Source organism: Balaenoptera physalus (genome assembly GCF_965194825.1).
Source record: "Balaenoptera physalus genome assembly, chromosome: 18".
NCBI classification, from domain to species: domain Eukaryota; kingdom Metazoa; phylum Chordata; class Mammalia; order Artiodactyla; family Balaenopteridae; genus Balaenoptera; species Balaenoptera physalus.
In genome coordinates, this window is record NC_138899.1 from 65,793,822 (window position 1) to 65,818,783 (window position 24,962).

Genomic DNA, 24,962 nt, shown 5'->3' on the forward strand with positions numbered 1-24,962 from the left:
AGAGAACAAACTTATGGTTACCAAGGGGGGAAGCAGGGTGGGATGAATTTGGAGACTGGGACTGACATATATACACTACTATGTTTTAAATAGATAACTAATGAGAACCTACTGTATAGCTCAGGGAACTCTACTCAGTGCTCTGTGGTGACCTAAGTGGGAAGGAAATCTAAAAAAGAGAGGATATATGTATACATATAGCTGATTCACTTTGCTGTATAGCAAGGAACTAACACAACATTATAAAGCAACTATACTCCAATAAAAATTAAGTTAAAAATAAGTAAATACAAAAAGTTCCAAAGAAAAAAAGATTTTAAGGGGTTCAAGCATTTTTCTTTCAAAAATGTATGCCCCCTTCCCTTCCCTGTCTCCTTCTCAGCCGGGAGGGGTGGGAGTGGGGTGTGGGTGGGCGCACAGTCCAAAGCATTTTCTCAGGAGCTCAACCTAACAAGCTTTCTTATTCACTTTTCCTCAACATCATTCCCCCCACCCCATCCCCAGCCAGTGTGATTGCAGTGTGTGTGTGTTTGTGTGTGCGCGCGTGGTGCGCGCGTATATTCAAGTGTGTGTGTTGGGATAAAGGGTTCAGCCCGATCATGCATTCTTCCCACTCCTTCAGTTGTAGATCTGGGCTGTGCCTTTTTGAAATGTCTGGGTCCTCCATCACACCTCTCTCCGGGCAACACTGGCCTCTGAATAGGGGGGGGTCACAGGATGGAGATAAACAGGCCGGGGAGAGGTGGACATTACATCAGTTAATCTTCACAGACCATCCAATCCCATGAGTTATCACCTGAAAAGGAGTTTCACAGTTAGAGCACCAGGAAACCCTCTGCACACGCCCTTGTCTTGAAGTCTCACTAGACAGATACACACGTTAAGTGTTCTGAGACGTCATCTCCATTAAAGAGTCCTTTTTATACACCAGTGTTTTCCAAACTCACTCAGCTTCAGGACCTTCTCTGGGGAAGCTTGGGAGGGTCTGGGCAGGCTTAGGCTGTCCCTCCCAAGACCGATCGGCTCAGGGGCCTGCAGAGACCTTAGGGGGGCAGGTTATTTTCCTATCGTTGCTGTAACAAAGTACCACAAACTCAGTGGCTTCAAACAACACACATTTATTGTCTTACAGTTCTGGAGGTCAGAGGTCCAAAGTGGTCTTAAGGGCTACAATCAAGGTGTCAGCAGGGGTGGATCCTTCTGGAAGCTTGAGGGGAGAATTCATTGCCTTGCCTTTTCCAGCTTCTCAAGGCCACCTGTATTCCTTGGTTTGTGGCCCCTTCCTCCATCTTCAAAGACATCAATCTCACTTCTATCCTCACATCTCCTTGTCCGACTCTGATCCTCCCACTTCCCTCTCATAATGACCCCGTGACTGCACGGGCCCACCCAGATAATCCGGGATACCCTCCCCATCTCAAGATCCTTCACTTAATCACATCTGCAAAGCCCCTTTTGCCAGGTAAGATAACATTCACAGGGTTTGAAGGTTAGAAAGTGCGTATTTTGGGGGGGGTCATTGTTCTGTCTACCCTGGTGTGTGGTGTTGGACGGAGGCACTGTTTGAATCCTGGATGGGATTCAGGCGACAGAACGTCACCTTGTGGAGCTGGTTGGGCAATTTTCTTGGATGAGCCTCTGGGTCAGCAAATCCAGATGAGTCCCCGGGAACCCCGCGCTGCAGCCCACCCGTGCCAGCAGGCGTGGGAGGACAATCCTTTGTCAAACCCACTCCAGTTTTAGACTCTGAAATCTGACCTGTGACTCAGGCCTCCCTGCCCCTTGTTTAGGCCTTGCATCAGAGCCATTCGATGAGGACTTTCAAGAAACAGGACCCAGATGGGCTGATGAAGAGCCGGCTTTGTGGATCTGACACGGCCTCACCGTCCCCAGTCGTGACAACCTGGGGCGGTGACAGGAAGGGTGGCTTGTCAAGGTCAGGAGAAACCAAACAGTACCAGCTGTGCTGCATCCACGCCGAAGTTTTGCAAGAGCACCAGCTGGCGGCCAGAGCCCCCGTCTCAGGGGTCAGTGCAGACTACCAGCCACTCCTCCGCTGGCCCCGTGGACAGAGATGTGAGGGAGTCCTGAGAGACAAACAGCTCCAAAGCTACCTGCTAAAAAAAAACAGAAGAAAAAAGGAAGGAAGGGAGGGAGGGAAGGAAGAAGGAAGGGGAGAAGGGGAAAGAGAAAGGGGAGGGGAGGGGAGGGGAGGAAAAAACTCCAACCCAGTTAGGCTCCGGGCCCTCCTCCTGCAGAGACGAGAGCCCCTTCCTCCAAAGCCAGGAGCCCCTCAGTTTTCACTGCAGGCGAATTTCCTTCCAAAGGCAGAATCCAGCCCGTTTGCATCCGCTGGATGGATTTCCAGGTGAGCATCTGCTTTGGGGCATGCTTCTGGAAGAAGCATCCTTTGGGGTTCTGCGAATTCTCTCTGAGTTAATGAATAAACATCACTCCCGCTGCCGGTGGGGCAGGGGGGGAAGAGAAGGGATTCGTGTTCCACTGGGGTTTGGAAAGCACACCTTCCTCAGCCTTGCCCCAGATGGACAAGCGTTCTGCCTTCCCTGCCTGTCACCCCTGCCTGGGACTGTCACACGATCTTCTGGAGACAGGAGCCCCGCCCCAGATGCTGTTTAAAGTCTCCTCCGGGCCTGTGGAGGGTCTTCACCATCCTGGAGCGGGGCTGAGGCCAGGAGGGGCCAAGGTTGGCACGTGTTCCTCTTCCCAGGACCCCTAGCTCTGCACTCTCGGGGCCACTATTCAGAGGAGGGGGTGGGGAGGGGCGGCAGAGTCTCCGGAGTGGGGGGAGGAGAAAAAAGGACCCCACCTCCAGCTGTCCCTGCTTCCCTGTCCTGCACCAGTTACGCCTCCCTCCAAACAGTGCGGCCCCGCCCAACTGTTCAGCCCCTGTCCCCTCGTGCCCAGCAACCACTCCACTCTCCCCTCCACATGCACCACCTGGACCCAATGCCTTCTCCTCTCCCGCTGAGCAAATCCCTCGTACACTTGACCCTCACTCAGTGCTCACCCTCTCTGAGGAGCGTTCCTGGAAGGCCCTATGCCATCACGATCCTGCCTCTGCACCCACTGGCAACTGTATTGTGGAAGGAGAGATTCTGTGGTCCCTTCAGTATGCTTGGGAAACTCAGGTTTTCATGCTCAAGACTCCACAGAGACGTGGATGTAATAGGAACTGGCAGGAGGTGGCCAGCCAGAAGCTTCCTGTGGAGAATCCCCTGGTACCCATCCCCCAGCCATCCCCCTGGTACCCATTCAGCCAGCCCACCCTGGCCTGCACCCCACTCAGGCCAACCCTCCTACCTTCCCGACTCTGCCTTCACAAATCCTACCCTCTCCTCGAGACCCTTCCAGGCCACTTTCCTCGGTCACTCCTTTGTAAATATCTCTTGTGCTTAAAAGGAGTGCGCCAGGGCTCAGCTCCTACTTAGTGTCTAATCCGTTCCCCAAAACTCCACTGCCTGTGTTCAGGTGACCCAGCAAAGCAGCGTGAGGACAGGGCTCCTGTGTATGCTCCTTCCAAGGGCCCCTCTCTCCTGAGCACCTCAGCATGACTCCCAGGACATGACTGGTTAAAACCACATGGAAATAGGGTCAGCCTCTTGATACTTTCTCAATTTAATTGCTCTCTTATACCACCAACAACAGTATTGCTTATGAGCACTTCCAATAGAATTTGAAAGAAAGAAGGAAGTAATTCTAACAACAGATGTTAATAAAGGTAGAAATAACTTTTTTCTTTCCTTTTACTAATCTAGATGTTTTAACAATAGCAACACACATATATACATATACACACATAGAAATATATATTTGTGTATATACATACATGTATATCTACATATAATAAAGATACATAGATAAATGACAGATAGATAGATAGATCCCAAATGTCACTTAAGTTGAGTTAATTATAGAGAGATACAGAGAGACGTGTACCAGAACCTTCCTTTATAGCTCATACCCTTTGCACGTTCCCCCTACCACTTGCCACACAGCTCTGACCAACCAGGCTGGCCACTGGCTTTGCCCTGAAGGCCCCTTTGCCCCTCCAGGCCTCTCCCTCCATGTTCTTCCATGAAATTACAACCCACCCTTCAATGGCCAGGTCACACGTGACCCTCCTCCCCAGTACAGAGACAAGATGCGACTTTCCTCTCCTCTCTAAATCCCTCTCCTAAGGCACAGGATCTCATTCTGCCCATTAGAGAGGGGTGTGTGTGTGTGTGTGTGTGTGTGTGTGTGTGTGTGTGTGTGTGTGTGTGTGTGTGTGTGTGTGTGTGTGGTGGTCGTGAGTCTGGCGGGGAGGAGGGGGGGGCAGGCTGGTGCGGGGGTGAACAGAGAGGAGAAGGAAGGCTGGAGTCATTTGCACTGAATGTCCTTAGAGTGGACAAGGGAGAAATGATAACTAAAGAGGCATGCACGTTAAAAATTACCTAGACGGGGGCTTCCCTGGTGGCGCAGTGGTTGAGAATCTGCCTGCCAATGCAGGGGACACGGGTTCGAGCCCTGGTCTGGGAAGATCCCACATGCCGCGGAGCAACTAGGCCCGTGAGCCACAACTACTGAGCCTGCGCGTCTGGAGCCTGTGCTCCGCAACAAGAGAGGCCGCGATAGTGAGAGGCCTGCGCACCGCAACGAAGAGTGGCCCCCGCTTGCCGCAACTAGAGAAAGCCCTCACACAGAAACGAAGACCCAACACAGCCAAAAAAAATAAACAAATAAATAAATTAATTAAAAAAAAAAATTACCTAGATGGACTTCCCTGGAGGTCCAGTGGTTAGGGCTCTGCGCTTCCACTGCAGGGGGCACGGGTTCGATCCCTGGCCAGGGAACAAAGATCCCACATGACAAGTGGCGCAGCCAAAAAAAAAAAAAAATTACCTAGAAATGGGTGGAGCTTTAAATGGAGAATGAAGTCCCCATCCTGAGGTATCTAGTATTTTTACTACTCTACAGGAAATCCCACTAGATCCAAATTGAAGTGTATCTAAATCCAGAGGCTGGCAGCATACATCTCTTTTACTTTCCTAGAAGAAATACATTTCAAAATTTAGCTGTATTCTAAGCACATATGGAATTTAGCCTTAACTCTAACTTTTAAGCAGGAAGGAGAAAACAGAAGTTGATAAAACATCCATATTCCTCCAGACCCCGGCGGGATCCTCCCCGTGCCCTGCTCCCTCCAATGCCCTATTGCGGGCTGGTGACCCAGAGACGGAATCCACATCGTGTCATGGCCACTCCACCTTGGTGGTGGAAACACCACACCTCTGTGCTGGGTGTATATTTAGCTCCCAAGTTTGAGTCATCAGAAATAGCAGAGCAAGATTGTTCTATTTTAATGAAATGTTAGTGCGTTTTTTTTAGGAAACCATACCTGAGGTGATGTAATTCTACGCTGGAGGGAAGGGAAAAATGTCAAAAAAGACTGGGGAAAGTGATCACACTTCTAATATAATGCAGATAAGTCGAGTGAGACAAGATTCCGCCTTCTAAACTAAACTGAACCGACACATTAAAAAGAAACCACCTTACTTTTTTCACAGCTCTTGTTGACTAGCATCCTTTGTGGTCATTTCCCTAATTCCCACTGGGAACCAGCATCATTCAAACAGTCAGTAAATATCTTCTAAGAGGCTGCATCCCATTGCAGGACAATCCTGGAATCTCCTGGAGAGTCTTCACCGAGTGGTCCCCTCCTGGGGGACGTCACGTCAGTGTCATTCTAACGATAATTACCTTCCATGAGTGTCTACCGTGTGCCAAGCATCGTGCTAGGCGTTCACATCCACAGTTTCATTTAACCTTCACAAGCCAGTGAAGCAGGAGTTCTTTCCTTCTATGCTGATTTGGGAGCTCAGAAAGGCGGAGTGACTTTCTCAAGGGGTAGCACCAGGTTTTGAACTCAGGTCTGCCCAACTCTGAGGCCGGTCCTTTTAACCTCTCCTCCAGAGCACGGCCTCCTCTGTCAGGTCCTTCCTGACATGAGCACCTGGTGGGGCATCATGCTCTAGGACCACCGAGAAACAAGGGGACCGGGAGCTGGCCAGGCGAACGGCAGCTGGACAAAGGCCGCTCCTTTTAAAGCAAACTGTGAGGTCCATGAAGTCTCAGAAGCAGACCCGTAAGTAGGTGCTTCCTCCAGCTCAACCAGGAAGCATACAAAGATGGTTTTTACCTGCTGGGGGTAGCAAGGCTGTGGGTTGTTTCTTCCTTCTAGGATAAAGCCACCATCCCACAACATCAGTGACAACAACGGCAGCTAACATTTCTCAGGATGTGCTTTCCCCAGTCGACCTCATTATATCCTCACCACAGCCCTGGGAGGTAGAAACTACTATTATCCACATTTTGTACAGATGTGAAAGCTCAGGCCCCAGATCACACTTTGGTATTTAAATTGCAACAAGGCAGGAAGATCTGAAGGAGACTGGAAGACAGATCTATTGCTGTTGAGGTTACCCCAGACCATCGGCCACCTGCTCTCGTGCGGGTGTCCCTATGGATGTCCCTTCCATCCTCATCCCGCGGGACAGTCGAGAGGGCAGTGCTACTCATTGAACACATGAGGAAACAGAGATCTAGAGCAGGTAAGCCCTCCTGAGGATCAAGCGGCCCCCTGGGGCCATGGACACTGCTGGGGACAGACTCCTGCCAGGGGGTTGCGGTGAAGGTTTATAAGCCCAAGGCAAATACATGAGTCTTGGAACTTGGAGCTTTGGAGCCATTGAAAACACTGTGAGCCCTTAAAGCCTTTTTTTTTTTTTAATGTTCAAGCCTTAAAAAAAATATCTAGGGCTTCCCTGGTGGCGCAGTGGTTAAGAATCCGCCTGCCAATGCAGGGGACCCGGGTTCGAGCCCTGGTCTGGGAAGATCCCACATGCCACAGAGCAACTAAGCCCGTGCGCCACAACTACTGAGCCCGTGTGCCGCAACTACTGAAGCCCACGTGCCTAGAGCCCGTGCTCCGCAACAAGAGAAGCCACCGCAGTGAGAAGCCCACGCACCACAAGGAAGAGTAGCCCCCGCTCAACATGACTAGAGAAAGCCCACATGCAGCAACCAAGACCCAATGCAACATTTCTCCAAAGAAGATATACAGATTGCCAACAAACACATGAAAGAATGCTCAACATCATTAATGATTAGAGAAATGCAAATCAAAACTACAGTGAGATACCATCTCACACCAGTCAGAATGGCCATCATCAAAAAATCTACAAACAATAAATGCTGGAGAGGGTGTGGAGAAAAGGGAACCCTCTTGCACTGTTGGTGGGAATGTAAATTGATACAGCCACTATGGAGAACAGTATGGAGGTTCCTTAAAAAACTAAAAATAGAACTACCATATGACCCAGCAATCCCGCTACTGGGCATATACCCTGAGAAAACCATAATTCAAAAAGAGGCATGTACCAAAATGTTCATCGCAGCTCAGGACATGGAAGCAACCTAAGTGTCCATCAACAGATGAATGGATAAAGAAGATGTGGCACATATATACAATGGAATATTACTCAGCCATAAAAAGAAACGAAATTGAGTTATTTGTAGTGAGGTGGATGGACCTAGAGTCTGTCATACAGAGTGAAGTAAGTCAGAAAGAGAAAAACAAACACCATATGCTAACACATATATATGGAATCTCAAAAAAAAAAAAAAGGTCATGAAGAACCTAGGGGCAAGATGGGAATAGAGACGCAGACCTACTAGAGGATGGACTTGAGGACACAGGGAGGGGGCAGTGTAAGCTGGGACGAAGTGAGAGAGTGGCATGGACATACATACGCTACCAAACGTAAAATAGATAGCTAGCGGGAAGCAGCCGCATAGCACAGGGAGATCAGCTCGGTGCTTTGTGACCATCTAGAGGGGTGGGATAGGGAGGGTGGGAGTGAGACGCAAGAGGGAGGGGATATGGGGATATATGTATATGTATAGCTGATTCACTTTGTTATAAAGCAGAAACTAACACACCATTGTAAAGCAATTATACTCCAATAAAGATGTTAAAAAAAAAAAGACCCAATGCAGCCAAAAATAAATAAATAAATCTATTTTTTTTTTTTAAATCTAAACTTGCAGGAATATTATATGACGCTAAGACACACGTGACAACAAAGGAATGTCACTGCTGAGTCATCCCACTGATGTACTCTGCACGGCTAAGTGCAAATTTGAGGCGGCTCAAACCCTGGGTTGCAAGTACAGATACAAGCACATCGTAGAGGCACCCAGTGCCAGGGCTAACTCCAGCCTCACACTCTGCCCCATCACCCACATTTTCATTATGATGATGTCTATTTGAATTTCCAGATGCATCCAAAAACTGATCAAGAGAATTTGGGCTCTGGCTGCAGACTGGGAAGTTGTTTTGGTCAGAGAGACACCTGGTGGCTCTTGAGATAAACCACACTATCCTGCCAAAGAACACTTCTCGTGTCCCAAGCAAGGCACCAAGGGGTGGCAAGGAAGCCCAGCTTCTCCTGCTAAGGAGAGTACCCAGCGTCACCTTTGCAGGGAGGGGATAGCCCAGAGGGGCACACGGGCTTTGTGGCCGGAGCAAATGGGCTTAAACACTCAGCCTGGCTCTGTCTCCTGGACAGTCAACTTGACTGTTGAAATGGGGCAGGGATGCAAATATCTCTTCACACCACTGTGAGGACCAACTGAGCCAAGAGTGATGGACCCAACTGCGACACCCACAGTATTTGAACGCTGTCTGTCCCCCGAATTTATGGGTACCTGGGTGGCCATCAGTTCACAACAGGGCCCCTACAGCACCTCTGTGCTCAGATGGTTTTAATGTGGTCAGGGAGCTGGGTCCCCCATGGGCAGATAGGCTTTGCTCTCTCAGTGCCCCAGTGCTGTCCCCTCACAAAGGACACCCCTCCATGAAATCATGCCCATGGGGTTTCCTTTTTGGGGGTGGTGGTATTATGGCAGCCTCTTCCCCCCTTTATAAATTTCTGCATGCTTCAATTTTTGCTACAAGCAGTTTCGTGTTTATATTAAGAAGAAATAATTGCCATTTCCTTTTCAGTGGAAAAAAATGTTAAATTTCCATTAGCTCTTGTTTTCATCTTAGCCCTTGGATGATTTTCCATCAGTTTATTTATTTTTTTAATCTTTTTGAACAGAGTAAAGGAGACTCTGGGATTTCACAGCGTTATTTAACATTCTCATATTCTATCCTGTAATTTCAGCCGTTGTCATTGTCTTTACACAAAGGAACACGGCAGACAAGCAGACATCTCCCTCCGGAAGGCACCAAAACAATGGTGTTCATGTCTCTGCCCAAGTTGAGGTTGAAAATGAAGAAGGGAGGGTGGTTTCATTCCTAAGAGCTCCACAATACTTTCCAATACCAACTCAGCTTTCCCACACATGAAGGTAATCTGAAGGGGAAACCACCGAGCGTCAGCATGAGTGGCTGCTTTTAAAGCATTTCCTAGTGTATGCTACTCCTTACCTTCTGTTAAAACAAAAGATGCAGTGAAGAAAAAGTTGCACGCAAATAAAACTTTTCTCACTCAAAAAGAATTTTATACAGATTAGGGAACTTAGCTGCTGAAGTATCATCATGAATTTTTCAAAGCAAAAAAAAATCCTTCTGTAATTCGAATCTTTTTCTAATTCACCTATTTGACTGGCTGATTTTGGCTTACGCTGGATTTTCTTAAAATAAAGGTCATTTTTATTAGTCTTGGTTCCACAGTAAACCAGCACAACAATTTGGGGACCGAATTTTTGACATGTCAATTTCCAGGTGCCGTTTAAGAGAAAGAGAAAAACTAGAATTATTACATTCGTTTATTTAATAGGTGATCCTATCACAATTCTTCACTAAGGTCTTAAAGGCTGAAAAGTTATCAGGAATGGACAGATGTTATGATTTATTCTGGTGCATGTGGAATCCTATCAGGGAAATTTGCTCAAGTTTTAGAAAACGTCTATTTTCTAAAGAAATGGACTCAACCTTCCCTTTCCACAACGGGACGTGCATACGACGTGAAATTCTCATAGCCAGGCCTCCAGAAAAGGAGTCCAGCATGCCGGGTGTCAAGTCCTAAGGCTGTGCTGGAGGCCACTTAGCATAGCCCTGCCTGGCTCTCCAGCTGTGCACTCACGCCAAGCTGCCAGACAGTCACCTTAATGACTCTACAGAGAAGTGTTGGTATCAGGATGTGACACAGGGGGAACTCTCTCAGTCTGATGAAGGATTAGGTCACCAGCATGTCTGTGGATCCTACAATCAGGGCAAAGTGCTAAAGTGTTACAGTTTGTGTCGGTGACGACTGCAAAATGTCTATTTCCCTTTTAAGGCAGGTGACCACACGTCCCAGTTTGCCTGGGTAGTCCCAGTTTATTAGGCCAGTTGCCCTGTCATAATTGTTAGTAGCAGCTCCTTTCACTCTTAGAAGTATCCTGGTTTGGATGATGAATCACACTGTCACTTCACCTCTAGGTACAGCTCACTTAGGACCCTCCCCCCGCCACACACACACACAAGATGCCCACAGAGCCTTCCCAGCACAGCACTTTGGTCCAGACTTTTCTACTACCCCTCCCACCCGATTCCTTCAGGGCCGAGGATCCCAAAATATAGTCATTCTGATTAAATGTGTGCATTTGAGAACGGCCATTTGTAGACAATCGCCCTCAACCAGGGAAGTGCAGATGATGGGGTCATCTAGGCCCGTGTCTGAACCAGCAGGACAGGTACCCTGAGGCGGTGCTTTCCAGAGCTCTCCCCACAGGCCACTGGGGAAGGCCTTCGGGAGAGGGGCTCACACAGTGCTGGGATGGCCCGTCAGAGGGCTCTGGCCACCCTTGTGGCCTCTACCGTTAAACCTCATTCTTTTCTCCCCCTGAAAGGCACTGAGCAAAGCCAGCACCTCGAGGTTCTCACCAAAGATGGCGCTGCACTGGCTCCCACATGCTTCCCACTCGGAGCCAGCCAAAGGCAAATTTTTAGATGAATAGAAAAAGAAACTTTATTCTACTATAGCATGGGAAAGTTTTTGAAATAGGAATTCTTCTTTTCTGACCAAAAAAACCCAAAAAACAAAACTTATACTTTGACTATCTCTGAAAGGTTATTTTCTGTACAATTATATAAATATTTCCATGTCCCTATAAAGATGACACTTATGGTCCTAAAAGCTTTTTGAAAAATCAATACAATTAGATTCTTTAGACAATGATTAGCCCAGTTAGAAAACAGGACACATTCCCCAAGCACAGCCAGGAATAAAGAGAGGACACAATTGGGAACACAGGGCAGGAAGGGGCTGGGGAGGGGAGGGAAGACTGGAAACCACAAAAACACAACAAAACCCTGCACATCCATTTTAGAGGCTAAGACCCAGCAAAAACTAAATTATATGCAAATGGAAAGGAACCATCCAAAGGGAACATGACATGACCTCGCGGTCAAATTTCACCCCAAGTCAGCAAATATATCACCTGGCAGGTTCGTTCTTCCAGGAGCACAAGGGCCTTTTTCTTGTTTATTCTTATCGAGCGAAATATTCAAGGTAGGGCCAAGTTAGAGAAAAGACTTCAGAGCCAACAGACATGAATTCAGATCCCTGTTCTGCCATGTATACTGGCTGTGTGATCCTGGGTGGGATTCCTAGCTTTTCTGAGCCTGTTTCCCGCCTGTGAAGTATCTAACTTTGCTGGCTTGTTGGGAGGCTTAGAGGTAACTTATAAAAAGTGCTTATATCCCCCTGGAAAATAACTGACAATAACTAACTAAAATGTGTGTGATAAGGGCTTCACCTTGGAACTTAGAACAGGCTCTGCACTGCCTAGTCTAAGATTCTGATAGTACTAGTCTACCCCACGTGGTCTGCCAATCACCACCAAGCTCTGAGTCCGCCACGGGCCCCACTGCTGCCCCTCCGATGCTGTGCAACCACAAAGGCCACTTAAAGTTAGAAACAGATGTTCTCTTGGGAAACTGTGGTCACCCCCTAACTAAGGCACCAGCTCTGCGTGCAGAAGTCAATGCATGTGGAGGACTGGGATTTCCTCTCTTATTTGGGTACCGTTTCCCCGGAGTGCTGTAGGCACTGGGGCAGCACTGACCTGACTCCCACGATGGACCACGTGAGGTGACAGTCACAGAGCCGAAGCCCCTGGAACGGAGCAAGCAGGTTCCTGCACCACGTGCCTCCCTGGGTCCCCTGGACCCACCCCCAGAAGCCGAATTTCTCAAGTCTCGGGCTCTGAGACCCTCACTCGAGCTGGGCAGTGACGGTCAGCGACAGCACTGGATTCGGCGGCGTTGAGAAGCCAGGACTCCACGGAGAAGAGGGTCATAAGCAACGAAGACCTCTCCTCACTCCGAGGAGGGAGAAGCGTGGCGGCTCTCTGGCGGCCGTGTGGACGAGGGCTTCAGGAAGGAGCACATGAGCCCCTCACAGAGCAGCCGCGGGGACGTGAGGACATCAGCCCGGCCCTCAGACGACAGGGTGCCACAGCCCCAGGGTCAAGGACAGAAAAGGAAGAGACGGCGCCAGCAGAAAAGACGGGGACACCTGAGGTAAGTGGTGGTCTCGGATACGCGATGCACGTGGGTGTCGTCAAAAAGCGCCAGAGCCCGAGGTTTTAATGAGTTCTGTGGACAGGCCCATTTAATAAGTTTCTGGACCCAACGAGATCGTCCTCGTTTCACGGGCAGTCATCCCAAACGCTACGGCAGAGGATGCGAGGAGGGCTGGCTGTCCCTCCCCTTCCCGAGGCCAGCAAGGTCTCCAACGAGCCCGTGGGACCCCGGCAGCGTGGTCCGCAAGCCGCAGGGAGGGGTGATCTAGAACGTGCAGGGCTGGCGAGGGGCTCCGCCGCCTGCTGTTGCTGCTGTCAGGCTGGAGCCTCGGCCACACGGGGAGGGGGGCCGGGCGGGGGCCACAACCGCCTGCGGCTTTCGGACGGACGGCTCCCCGTCCCGGTCACTCAGGAGCGGAGGCCACTTGCTCCCCGCTCGTCGTCGGCCGTGGCGCTGTGCCGGGACAGCCCGTCGGACTTGAGGGAGGACAGGGACACCTGGCTGATGTAGCGGACCTGGTCCCAGGGCGCGGCCCGCGGGGAGTCGCGCCGCCGGTCGTCCATGCCGACGTGCACGCTGACCTGGGACCCGGCCACGGGCTTCATGCGGCCCTGCGCCTGCGCCTCGTACCACGCCAGCTCCGGCTTCCTGTAGCTGCAAAGCAAGAATCCAAGAGCACCTGAGCCATTCTGGACACACAGCCTTTTTTTGTAAAGCCCAGTGAAGGCCTCTCATGAAGTCTTTAATAACACGCAGTATCAGGGCCTCACGGCTTTTAAAGGAAAGAAAGGCCACCGAACTCCTATGGCTCAGGGCAAGTTCCCAACTTAGAAACTTTCTAGCCAAATGCCTGGTACACAGTAGGCTGTCATTAACTTTTGTTAACTGAAAGCATAAATAAATAAAGATCCCTTTTAAAAAAGGAAAAATGATTACAAACAGGGATCCTATAGCTACATCTCGACATAAACAGCCGTCGAGCGGAGTAACGGGAAGAAGCAGCGCGAGGTGACTGCTGAGCGGGAAACTGTTGGCTCGCGGTGGACAAGTCATTACACACACACACACACACACACACACACGCCGGGCCCCGCTCGGGGCGCACACCCACCCCGCCCCCCGGGCCCGCCGCGGGGACTCACCACTTGAGCTGCAGTGACGAGAGGACCACGGACACGGAGGAGGCGGCCATGGCCGCCGAGCCCATCCACGGCTGCAGCACGACGCCGATGGGCATGAAGACACCTGGCCGAGGGGGGGACCACACTCAGGACGCAGCCCAGGGCGGAGAGCGAGGGGGGCCCAGCCTCGCCGCCCACCAGAAGCTCTCCTCAGGGCGGCTTGGAAGCCCCTGGGCTGGGCGCTGACCGCGTGCCCGTGGGCCTGAGGCGGGCGGTCTCAGAGCTGGGCGTGGGGCTCGGTGGGGGGGAGCACCGTCAAGGGGACTGGGGTCCCCCACCCACCCTGACCTTCCTGGGACCATCCAGAGGTGCCATCACTTGTTTGGGGGAAGCTCCAGGGGACAGGGCACCCCAGGGACTTGCAGGTGTCACCATCCTGGGGCACCTCGGGGGTGGGAGCACCGAGACAACACGCTGACGACCACGGGCCCTCTCTACACGGACGGTCCTCCCTCAAGGGCGTCAAAGCACCTTGATAAGGGGCAACAAGACCAGGTCCCGGAACAGAGCCGCAAGCACGGGAGGGGACCAGCTCCTGAGCCGGCCCCGGGGCAGGAAGTGCACCTGCCAGAGCCGGGCTGCGGTGGACACGCTGACCCACTGTGTGAGGCAGCTCCGGCCGCTCGGACACAACAGGGGAACGTGGCTGCGGCAGTCATGTTTAAAAATAGGTCTTGGCCCATGTAGGCGCTTTCCTTGCAGGAGTCTTTGGAACTCTTCCCTCTCTGGGGACACAAGATACAGTGGGGGAGGGAGGACTTAGGGAGCAGAAAATATCCATCTCTCCCCATGATTATTTCTGAGTCAGGATAAAACCCGGGTGGGATTAATTCTTAAGACAAAGTTCTAAAGCACTGATCCCGGGCTTAGCGTGTAACAGGTGCCCCATAACTGTTAATATTGATTATTTTTCAGACTGTATGTCTTAATAATGTTCCAGAAAACAGGGCCAAGGTAAATAGGGTTGAGCAGCTTGGCCAGCTTTTCAGAGAGGCCCGCAGTGAACAAAAGGCTTGGGTTCTCCCTGCAGTTTCTCATTTACCTTTAGAGACTTACAAAGCGGAACATAATAAAATCAACTCTTTCTTCAAGGCTTCTGGCCACAGCTAGGGTCAGAGGGAACAGGGCGGGGAGGGCCCACCTGCTGCAATGGGGATCCCGACCAGGTTGTAGATCAGTGCCAGCACCAGATTGAGTCGTATCCTCTGGACGGTCCTCTTGGAGAGGTGAATGCTGGCCACCACGTCGAGCAAGTCATTCTGCAGGAGAGGAGCACATGGTGAACGGGGAGCCCCGCTCTGCGGCCCTCACCACTCCTGCTACGGACAACCGGGAGGCGGAGGCGCGGCAGAGCTCACTCTGATGAGGACGACGTCAGCCGCCTCAATGGCCACGTCCGTGCCTGTCCCGATGGCGATGCCCACGTCGGCCCGGGCCAGGGCCGGGGAGTCGTTCACACCATCGCCCACCATGGCCACTCTCTTCCCCTCGTTCTGGAGCTCCTGGACCTTGGCCACCTTATGAGAAGGCAGCACCTCCGCAAAGACTTTGCTGATGCCAACCTGAAAGGAAAGAAGAACAGCAGTCAATAAAAAAACAAATACACAATAACATCCGGCGTTGCCAAGGGGCAGGAATAGGACCAGAAACCCATGAGCCCTGCCCCCTTCCTCTCAGCCTCCAGGTCCCGTCACCAAGCCCTGCAGATTCCAGGTCACATGGCAAATGCACCCCCTGCTCCCATCCCAACGCTCCGCGGTGGTCTGGGACCCTCGCTGGCCTCCTGCCCACATCCTGGCCTCCCAACACTCTTCTCCAGATGCTGTCCCGGTGACCTTTCCAAAACAGTAATCATTGGTCACGTTACTCTCCTGCTTCAAGGCCTCCAGTGGATCCCACTTCCCTTAGGACAACGTCTAAACTCCTCTGCCTGCCTCCCAAGGTCCCCAGGTCAGGTCCTGCCTGTGCCCAGCTCCCCGCCCCCCGGCCCCGGCGGGCCCCGCCCTGGCCTCTCCAACTCGCTGCTACCTTGCACCCGCAGGCGGTGCTCATGCTGCCTGCTCTGTCCTGCAAAGGTCACTTTTCCTGCCCCCAGCGCCCCCTCTTCTTCATCTGACGCCTGCAGGCGTCCTCTCCCCTGGAAGGTGTCCCCGGCGGCCCCTGCCAGGATGAGGGGTAAGCTGGCAGCTCCCATGCGTCCCGTGCACTCTTCCACTGGAGTGCCCAGCACCTGGTTTACACTCGGTCCCTGGGCCACCCTCCCCACGGGACCGTGAGCTCCCTGAGGGTGGTGCCCTCTTCACTCCTCTCTGTAGCCTCTCTGTCACAGGGGTGGGTGGCACTTAGTAAGTGCTTGCTGAATGCAGGAACAAGTTTTAACCCGGGAGTGGGTGTACTCTCAGAAGGATGGCTGACAGGGGCACAATCCCTCCCAAGGAGCGATTCATTCTCAAAAGCAGACAGCTTTATACACATGTCCGCAAGGGGTGGTATACAACCGTCTGGAGTTTGCACTGGAGCCCTCCCCGCGAGGCAGGGCAGGCAGGCATGCAGTCGTGCTGCCCTCGTGGCCCAAACTCAGACCCTAGCGCTGCAGAAGAACTGCCAGGACCCAGTGACTTATCTGGTGCAGAGTGAGAAGAGCTGGGCCGGCAAAACACTCCCTTAATATAAAGGCTACAAGACTGTTTATTTCAGCCCTCAAGCCATGGTCTTTTTTCCTCAGTGCAGCGACTGGAAAATAAAGAATGTTGGAACAGCTTTTCCGGGGCTGCAGCCACCGTGCAGGAATGATGGCACCCAGGCCCCAGCAATGTGATCTTTGGGGCAGCAGCAAGGTGGTCCCCTGTGGGATGTGCACGGCCCCGAGATCAAAGCATGTGGAGAGAAAAGCCCCCAGCGAGGGGGAGGGACCAGAGCAAAGCTGAGTGCTCGATGCACTAGTGCTTATTTATTTTCCTTGAACTGTTTCTGCCAGCTTGAAATCGCTTGTGATTTCAGATGTGGGAGACATCCCGGCCCCTGGCCCTTACCTGGGTGGCAATGGCTCTGGCTGTCTTGCGGTTGTCCCCCGTGATCAGAACCACATCCACGCCCATGCTCTTCAGCGTGTGCACGGCCAGGGCGGCCTCCTGCTTGACCGCATCTGCGATGGCGATCAGGCCACAGAGCACAGCTGTAGGAGACACCGCAGGTGAGCAGACGTGGCAGCGCCCTGGGCAGCCCAAGAAGCAAGTAAGACTCCATGATCCGGAGCAGTTTTCCTAATACCATGCTACACGCCAAAAACACACCACCGAATTATACAACAGAATACGGTTTTGATTTTGTTTTTTTTTAAATTTACATACATTTCCAGACGCATACAAAAGTCTGGAAGGACTGTTAAACAGTTAACAGTGGCTCTCTGAGGGGTAGGATAATGAGGGATTCCGTTTTTTTTTTATAGCTCTCAGAATTTTCCAGATTTTCTGCAAGGAACATCTCTTGCTTTGCAGAGTGGCTGGCTCATAATAACTCAATACCTGTCAGCTATTAAAACATGAGAAATACAACAAATGCTACTTAAAGAGTGACACACGTCCAAACAGCTAGAAAAATCAATCCTTCCTTTCTGTCTCTTCCTACAGAAAACACTTTGTAGAATTTTTTTTTTTTTTTTTTTTTTTTGAGTGACTCTTTAGGTACTGACACAGGAGGGCATTCGAGGACTTAGGTGTGACGGGAGCAGTGAGGCTGAGGATGTGTAAGAGGCACTTTTAATTGAGCCAATTCCGGCTTGACAAGCTGAGGGGGGCTGTGTGTTTAAAGGACTCGGGAGAAGGCATGGCAGTGGGAGCCGGAAAAAAAAAGAGAGAGAGAGAGAGAGAGAATGGGAAAAGAGGAGCATTCAAAATACAGCAATTAAATTATTTCTTATTTGCATATAGTTTTTACTTCTATTAGCAGAAACTAACATTAACAAAGTGATTCTAATCTACCTGAGATGTAAAGCCCAGGATATAATCTGAGTACTAAGAGACATACAATTTTGAGAAGCTCTGTGAAAGCTGCAGGGGATTTCGGTATGTAAAGCATCCTAGAGTTAAACCTCTTAGGAAGTCAACTGCTGTTTCGCCTGCAGTGATGAATGAGAAAGGATGACTTTCAACTGCCAACCTGGGCAGATGCAAATGATGGTGGGGAAGACAGTTTAGAATCCCAAGAGCAAAGAGGCTGAAGCCATCTTCACTCTGGCGGCAAAGATGGAGGTGGCCAGAGGGGGCCTCAGGACTGAGAATGAAGTGAAAAAATGGCAAGACAGCCTTTTCGAAAATAGAACTAAAATTAACAGAGAGGAAGATTTACTTTAAAAAAAAAAAAAAAGGACTCTATTTCTGCCTGATGTCTCCAGCTTCACTTGAGAGCAGAGGACAGGGGAGCAGAGCGGTACCGTCGATGGCCACCAGGATGGCCGTCTGGCCTTTCATCTCGTGATCGGTCATCGCGTCGCTGATGTCACTGGTGACGGTCAAGCCGTTGCGCCTCATCCACTCTCGGTTGCCGATCAGCACAGAGAAGGTCTGCGGGACCACATCTGCTCAAAGGAGTGTGTGGTTATTCCCAAAGAGCCCAAGTTCACTGCGAGAAAGCACTAAAAACCATGGGATGGTTTCAACAGCAAAACGTCTACTTGGCGGCTCTGGAAAAACCACAACCTAGTAAACACCTCTTGGAAAACCATCCTTAAAGAACATGCAGAACCGTGGTATGAACTAAAACATGTAAAGATGTTACACACATATTAAACACCGCGTAGTGTACCTACTGGCCTTTAGGGGTGTCTGCTGCTGCAGTTAGATTGCATTAGAATTAGGATTAGAAGCGGTTAGTTATTTGGTCAGTGCCAAAAGCAAGTGTTGACTAGACCCATCACTGCTTGGTACAGATGATGCAAGGTGAACCAGCCAACAACCAGCCTCCGTGTATGAAAGGTTTTGAAGCTATACCTCCTAAAAGGCCAGGTGAGTCTTGCACCTGTCACCTCTACCTTAGGTGTCACTGATAGACCAGTCCCTGGAAGGCAAAGGAAAGGTCATCCCAGGGCTTTAACTTGCTATAAGGTGGTAATGGCTTCTAACAAAATCTAAATCAAGATTTAACTACTAACATACTTAAGAGCCAACACTAGATATGGGTTTTTTGGTTTGGGGGTTTTTCCACTCTCTTATGCTGATGGCTAGCACCCTTTGAATAAGAAAGGCCGTTATTCAAAAAGCAGCTGTCCCTCCAGTGTCCGTTCTTGGCTTGGGCAGACCGTGTCCATTCACTTTCCCTGATGGCTGCCAGCTCTATAAATACGTCACATCCCATCAGAGTTGACCACATGGAGGTTTCCTGTTTAGGAAGAACAAAAGGAGGACTCCCATCGGCCTACCCTGTAGCTTACGAGTCTTATCCCAAGACTGACCTGGGGTAAGAAAGAGGAGACTCGAGATTAGGGAGCAGATGAGCAATACTCCATGACTTTAAGTCACACACTGCTTTTGTCTGCCATCAGCGTCAAGATTCAGCCACATCGAAGAACACGAGAGAAGCTGCAGGCTTCCCTGGGAGACAGGCGTGCGGCGCACCAGCCCTGAGCCACCTTCTCCGCAGTCGGGAACCAGGGGGCGAGCCTGGCATGGCGCTCTCCATGGCTGGGCCCAGCCCCCGGCGGGCCGGGCAGCGGAAACCGAGGCCAGGGATACCTGTTTCCACGGGGACGCTGCTGACCCCGTTCAGGTGGGCGGTCGGTTGGCCACGCGGGCGCTCATCCTGGGCCAGGATGCCCTCCACGTTGCTGACTTTACAGCCGATCCCACAGCCGGGCACCGCCTGGAAGTCTGTGCAGTATCCCAAGGTCTCTGTGCCAAGTTCCTGGGAAGGAAAGGGGGGGAGAGGAAGCAGAAAACAGAGGTGAGTCGAGAGGGAGTCAGGACAGAGGTGGGGGTGAGGCGGCGGGATAGCAGCAGACACCAGGAATTAAGAGGGAAGGGAGGGACGGGAGGAGAACTTCCGGGAAAGGTGAAGAGATCGACGCCTAAGGCAGCAACTCTTTCTCTCTTATATGACACAGTCATTTAAAACAGCCTCAACTCTCTCCTAGAGTTTGGATGCCTAGAGAGACTGGACAGGTTGCAGTTCAGAAAGGAGAAAGGCAATCCACAGCAAACACCCCAAATGAAGGGCTGGGGTCGGGGTTGGGGGGCGGAGGGGGATGAAGGTGCCAAAGGGAAGAAAGATTTTCTTTTTATGTTGCAAATAATTTCATAAAAACGATGGAATAGGTAAGTGGTAACAAACTGTTTTAAGGCCATCAAGAGATAATTGCCCATGGCCAGACCCTGGCGGGGAGGGCCTACGTGGCAGGAGAAAGGGAAGGGCTGGGTTTATTTGGGTAACAGAACCCAAAGGAAGGATGCCTGGGGGTGAGCAGAATTCGTTCTGAAACATCAGAAGGATGAGAGGGGAAACAGCCGCACCCTACACAAAGGACACGACGCGAAATGAGATTTGTGAAAGATTCCCTGTCCGGGAAGAGTTGTCAACTTTTCCCCAAGGCATCCATGTCACCTTCTACATTTACTGATAATTGTACCGTTCAGACAGTTTACATGTTTTCAGGGCAGTATTCTGGCACATGCTGCTGCCTCCACGTGCAGACTGAAAACAGAGAAAGCTAGCTAGGCCCTCTCCTCTGCAGAGGCCAGAGGATGAAGGCTCCCCACTAACTGTGCCAACAACCCACCGTCCTCTGGTCACTTCTGCCGCTTCCTCTCCGTCTCAGGAGTTCCCAGGGGAATGGATTTCTCCCGACCTGGCCCCAACACCCCCTTCGTTTTTGCATCCCTTTGCACGAAGCGCTCGTGAGGGACCGAATACGCCTGTCTTCCCCACCCGACCATCAACTCCCAGCAGGCAGAGCTCGCATCTTATGAATTCTTACTCCCCTGAGCTCGGGATGCTCAGGAAATGCCTAATGAATGGCCATTAGCTCATTAACACTGAACTGCTTTGTGATGATCTGGAAGCGTGACAAGGGACCTGCCGCTGTGCGCTGCATCCCCACCTGCTCCAGGGGGCCTGCTCAGCAGTTTCCAGACCACACGAGCCAAGGCCTCCGTGGAGGCAGCTGACGTGGGGGCCAGGGGCAGCGAGGAGGAAAGGCGTGTGAGGGGGAAGGAGGCCGGAGTCTTCCGGCCCAGCTGGGGAGAGCGGGGGAGCCGGGGGAGCGAGGGCCCAGCAACGCTCAGTCCACCTACCTCTTTACAGTATCTGGTGACTGCCACGCCCAGGGGGTGTTCACTGCTGGCCTCCGCAGTCCCCACCACAGCGAGCACCTTCCGGAGGGGCAGCGTGGCCACGTCCACGAGCAGGAGGACCCGCATGACTCTGGGGACCCCGTGGGTGATGGTGCCAGTTTTGTCAAACATCACAGTCTTTATCTGCCCAAAAAACCGCATCTCAGTGACCAAAACACAGATGGAAGGGACTCTCAGAGTCCTCACGATCCCGAGGCAGAACTTCACTCAACCCACCCAAGCAGGTCACAATACACTCCTTCACGACACGCTACAGAATCCTCTGCGTCCGTCCCAAGGTTCAACCACTCCCGCTGCCAAAACACTGTCTCCCTCTCTGCCCAGTTAAAAAAAATCCACACTCGGGCATAACCGTGACCAGGTCGAGCCAGAAGCTCTCACTCTGATGCAACAAGGAGGCATCACCGTGCAGCAACGCCGTGCGGCCCCCTCCTCGTGTCGGGTCAGGAGCGTGACCCCGGGGGGTCTGCCCATCTCCCGGCCCACCGCTATCTGCCGGGTCAACCACTGTTCTCTCCGGCTTGCATCAGTGCAAAAGCCTACGGAGAACAGTGTTCTCGAATTCCGAGTTCACAAAAGGAAGGGAGTGTTCCTTGGCCATAATAACGAGTAACCGCAGAGCTAGTCTGGGGACCTGTCCCCCTTGGTCAGCGGCAGCTTGGCACGGGTCCCCAGGGGCCTGAGCTCAGCCCGGCGGGAGCAGCCACACTCGGCGCCTGGGCTTGCGTGGCCGGAGCCCACCAGTTCCCTCGCTCCACGCTTCCCTGGACCCGACACAAGGTCAGCCCTTGCTGTGCTCAGACTGCATGCCGCAGGCTCGGTTCTCCCTCATTTAGCAAACAACAGCTCCGCTTCTTGTTTCTGACTGAGTGGGGCCTCTTCACCACTGTTAACTGGCCTTCCTCCGACAGTCCTGGCCAGCTTCTAGCCCAGCCCCCGCTCCGCCGCCAGGACGATCTTCCCAGCGTGCAATCCAGCCCCTACAGGCGCTTCACCCCCGCCCCTGCCCCCGTGTGTCCCTGCTGTTCTTGGTTAAGCTCTGGACCTGGACTGAATAACCCTCCAAAGCCCTTCAAGGCCCCTCTCTCCCCTCCTTCCTCCCTCAGTGCCCTCATCTCCTGTCAGTTTCTCTCTCTTTCTGGTCCTCATTTAGTTATTGAGAAAATAACTGTGGAGTGACTCCAACGTGCCAGGCACTGGGCAAGATGCTGGGGACACAATGGCGGGGACATGTTCACGGTCTCCAGTCCTACGGAGTCTGGGACCAGGCAGCACGGCCCCCACCCCCGGGTCCTTTCCACGTGCTGGTCCCACGGCCGGGACACCCTTCCCAACCTCTGTTGTCAGCTGACAGGTCTCAGACCTCCCCTGAGCACCTGCACCAGCGCCCACCCCGTCCAGCACACACGGGTCTACGGTTAGGCCCCTGAGGAACTGTCCTCACGGCATCTCACGCTCTCCATGGCGTCTGCTGCTCGCCTGCTCCATGTCTGTCTTTCCTGCTGGACTGTAAGGTCCTTGAGAGCCAGGGCCCAGCACAGGACCCACACAGAGTAAACGCTCAACAGATACCGAAGAAATAAAGGGAGGATGGAAGGTTGGGGACTGCTGGGCTGAAGGGAGATTCTCCATAGACACTGCTGCCTGCTACTCCACTCCGAGGTCCCAGGACCCTCCCCGATCACGCGGAGACAGCGCAGCTACTTTCCCCGGAGCCCGACCACCTGGCCGTGAGCCCGGCGCTGCACATCTTAGTGCAGGCCTTTGGCAAGTCGCCCAGCGCCCTCCTGCTGCACTTCCCTCACCCGTAAAATGGAAACAAGCAGCACCCACCTCAGGGCTGTCGATGAGATTAAATTAATATTTATACAGCATTTAGGTCTTTGACCGTGAGCTGCGGCCGGTCCTGTTGTCATTACCAGTTAGTCCTGGCTTCCTGTTTTACTTAATTAGCAGAGCTACCCTCAGTCCTCTTTCAGGTTTTTCTCTGAATATGAAATTTAAACAAGTACTATTTTCACTAGGACTCTCTAAGTCAAAAAAAAAACAAAACAAAACAAAATCACGCAGCATACAGCTACAAAATCACCCCAGCCAAGACCTCGAAGGAAGCGGGGGCCAACCTTGTGGGCCATCTCCAGAGGCTTGCCTCCCTTGATGAGGATGCCATTCTGGGCGGCCACCCCCGTGCCCACCATGACGGCCGTGGGCGTGGCCAGGCCCAGAGAGCAGGGGCAGGCGATGCACAGCACCGTGATGGACGTCTGGAATGCAAACCGGAGGACCACCTCTGCCTGGGAGATGTGCTTGCTGGACGTCTGACGGGAGGAAAGAGACAGAGGCAGGGTGAGAGTTAGATGAGGCATCGCACAGAATTCTGATCATATGAGAACATTCCACTCTGTAATGGCCTATATGGGAGTAGTATCTAAAAAAGAGTGGGTATATGCAACTGATTCACTTTGCTGTACAGCAGAAAATGACACAGCCATGTAAATCAACTCTACTCCAATAAAAATTAATTAAAAAAAAAAAAAAAAAAGAACATTCCAGCACAGGTGGGGGACCTGAACTGGCGTGATGAGCTGGGCTCTAGGACACACGGTGTACCCCGCTCTGCTTTGGTGGCATCTCGTGGTTCACTTTACTGCTGCATATCCTACTGTTCCAACCTGATCCTACAGGCTTTCCTCAGGGAAAGGCATTATGAGAGGAGAGAGGCACATAAAAATCCCTGATAGGGGAAGAGCACAGGCTCTAGAATTGGACCGCGTAGGTCTACATCCTGGCTCTGACACTGTGTCTTAGCTTCCTCACATACAACATGGAGGTAATAATACCCAGCTCACAGGTTTTTGTAAGGATTAAATGAGGTAACATACATACACATACATACAAACATAAATATACATAGTACAACACCTGACGTAGGAGAGAGGCTCCTGAGAAATTATAGCTACTACATTATCATTATTATTTTTATTATTATGAAAGCTTTAAAAAACTATAGCTCTCCAAGGAATCAACTCTAAGGTAATAATCATGTGGGAAAAGATACAAGGATATTTCTCACAGTGCTTTTTCATAAAGCGAAAAAACTGGAAACAACCAATGGGGGATTGGTTAATTAAACTGCAGGTAGGGCATGCATAATGGAATATTATGCAGATGTTAAAATGATGATGTATACATACTGACATGGAAAGAGATGTCATTTCTTTAGCATATGTAGCATATGTAGTAGTTGCTGAATTAAAAAAAAAGAAGCATAAAATGGCATGTCTTGTGATTTAATTAGTGCAAAATTATCTGCCTATATCTCTAGGTAGCCTTTCAACAATCCTGGAAAGATGTTCACCAAAGTGCAGAAAAGTGCATATAGGGATGGGATTTGGAGCCATCTTTATTTTCTTCTATTTCTCACCACTGTTTCCTTTATAAAAATCCAAAACCAAAAAAATACAGGTCTCCTTCCCAGTTACCTGGTGACACATATTGGTATGATTATTTGCATTCTAACATCTTGAGTTATCTTGGTTTATCTTTCAAAATGGCTAGTATCTCTGGAGAACAATTGAGAGATGCTGTATTCACTTAATTACAGTAAAATGCATGTTTTCTAAATCGAGGATATAGACCACAATCTCCTTAGATCCATCTACCCTCTATTCTTTGACTTTGAAAGGCAGATTCTAAAATAAGCTACATTATTAAGGGTCATTCAATTTTCACAGAAACAGTTTGATTTCGGTAGAAGGACATGCTGTTTAACACATAATGTGATTTTTTAGAGGTAAGGATGAAGCGTTTTCTTTTTCTTTTTTTTTTTTAACCTCCAGAAATTCTTGTCAAAATCAC

At 51.1% G+C, this 24,962-nt stretch overlaps 1 protein-coding gene across 1 annotated transcript in view; it reads right to left on the bottom strand.

The window, feature by feature from the left end:
• Positions 1 to 9,120: 9,120 nt before the first annotated feature.
• ATP7B (ATPase copper transporting beta) overlaps positions 9,121 to 24,962 on the bottom strand; it is a 63,221-nt gene continuing 47,379 nt past the window's right edge. Inside the window, 10 exon segments of the mRNA XM_082434384.1 lie at positions 9,121 to 13,012; positions 13,015 to 13,234; positions 13,723 to 13,825; positions 14,903 to 15,020; positions 15,120 to 15,323; positions 16,794 to 16,936; positions 18,194 to 18,337; positions 19,491 to 19,659; positions 21,045 to 21,227; positions 23,228 to 23,422. Coding sequence (XP_082290510.1) covers positions 12,845 to 13,012; positions 13,015 to 13,234; positions 13,723 to 13,825; positions 14,903 to 15,020; positions 15,120 to 15,323; positions 16,794 to 16,936; positions 18,194 to 18,337; positions 19,491 to 19,659; positions 21,045 to 21,227; positions 23,228 to 23,422 — 1,647 coding nt within the window. The 3' untranslated portion in view covers positions 9,121 to 12,844.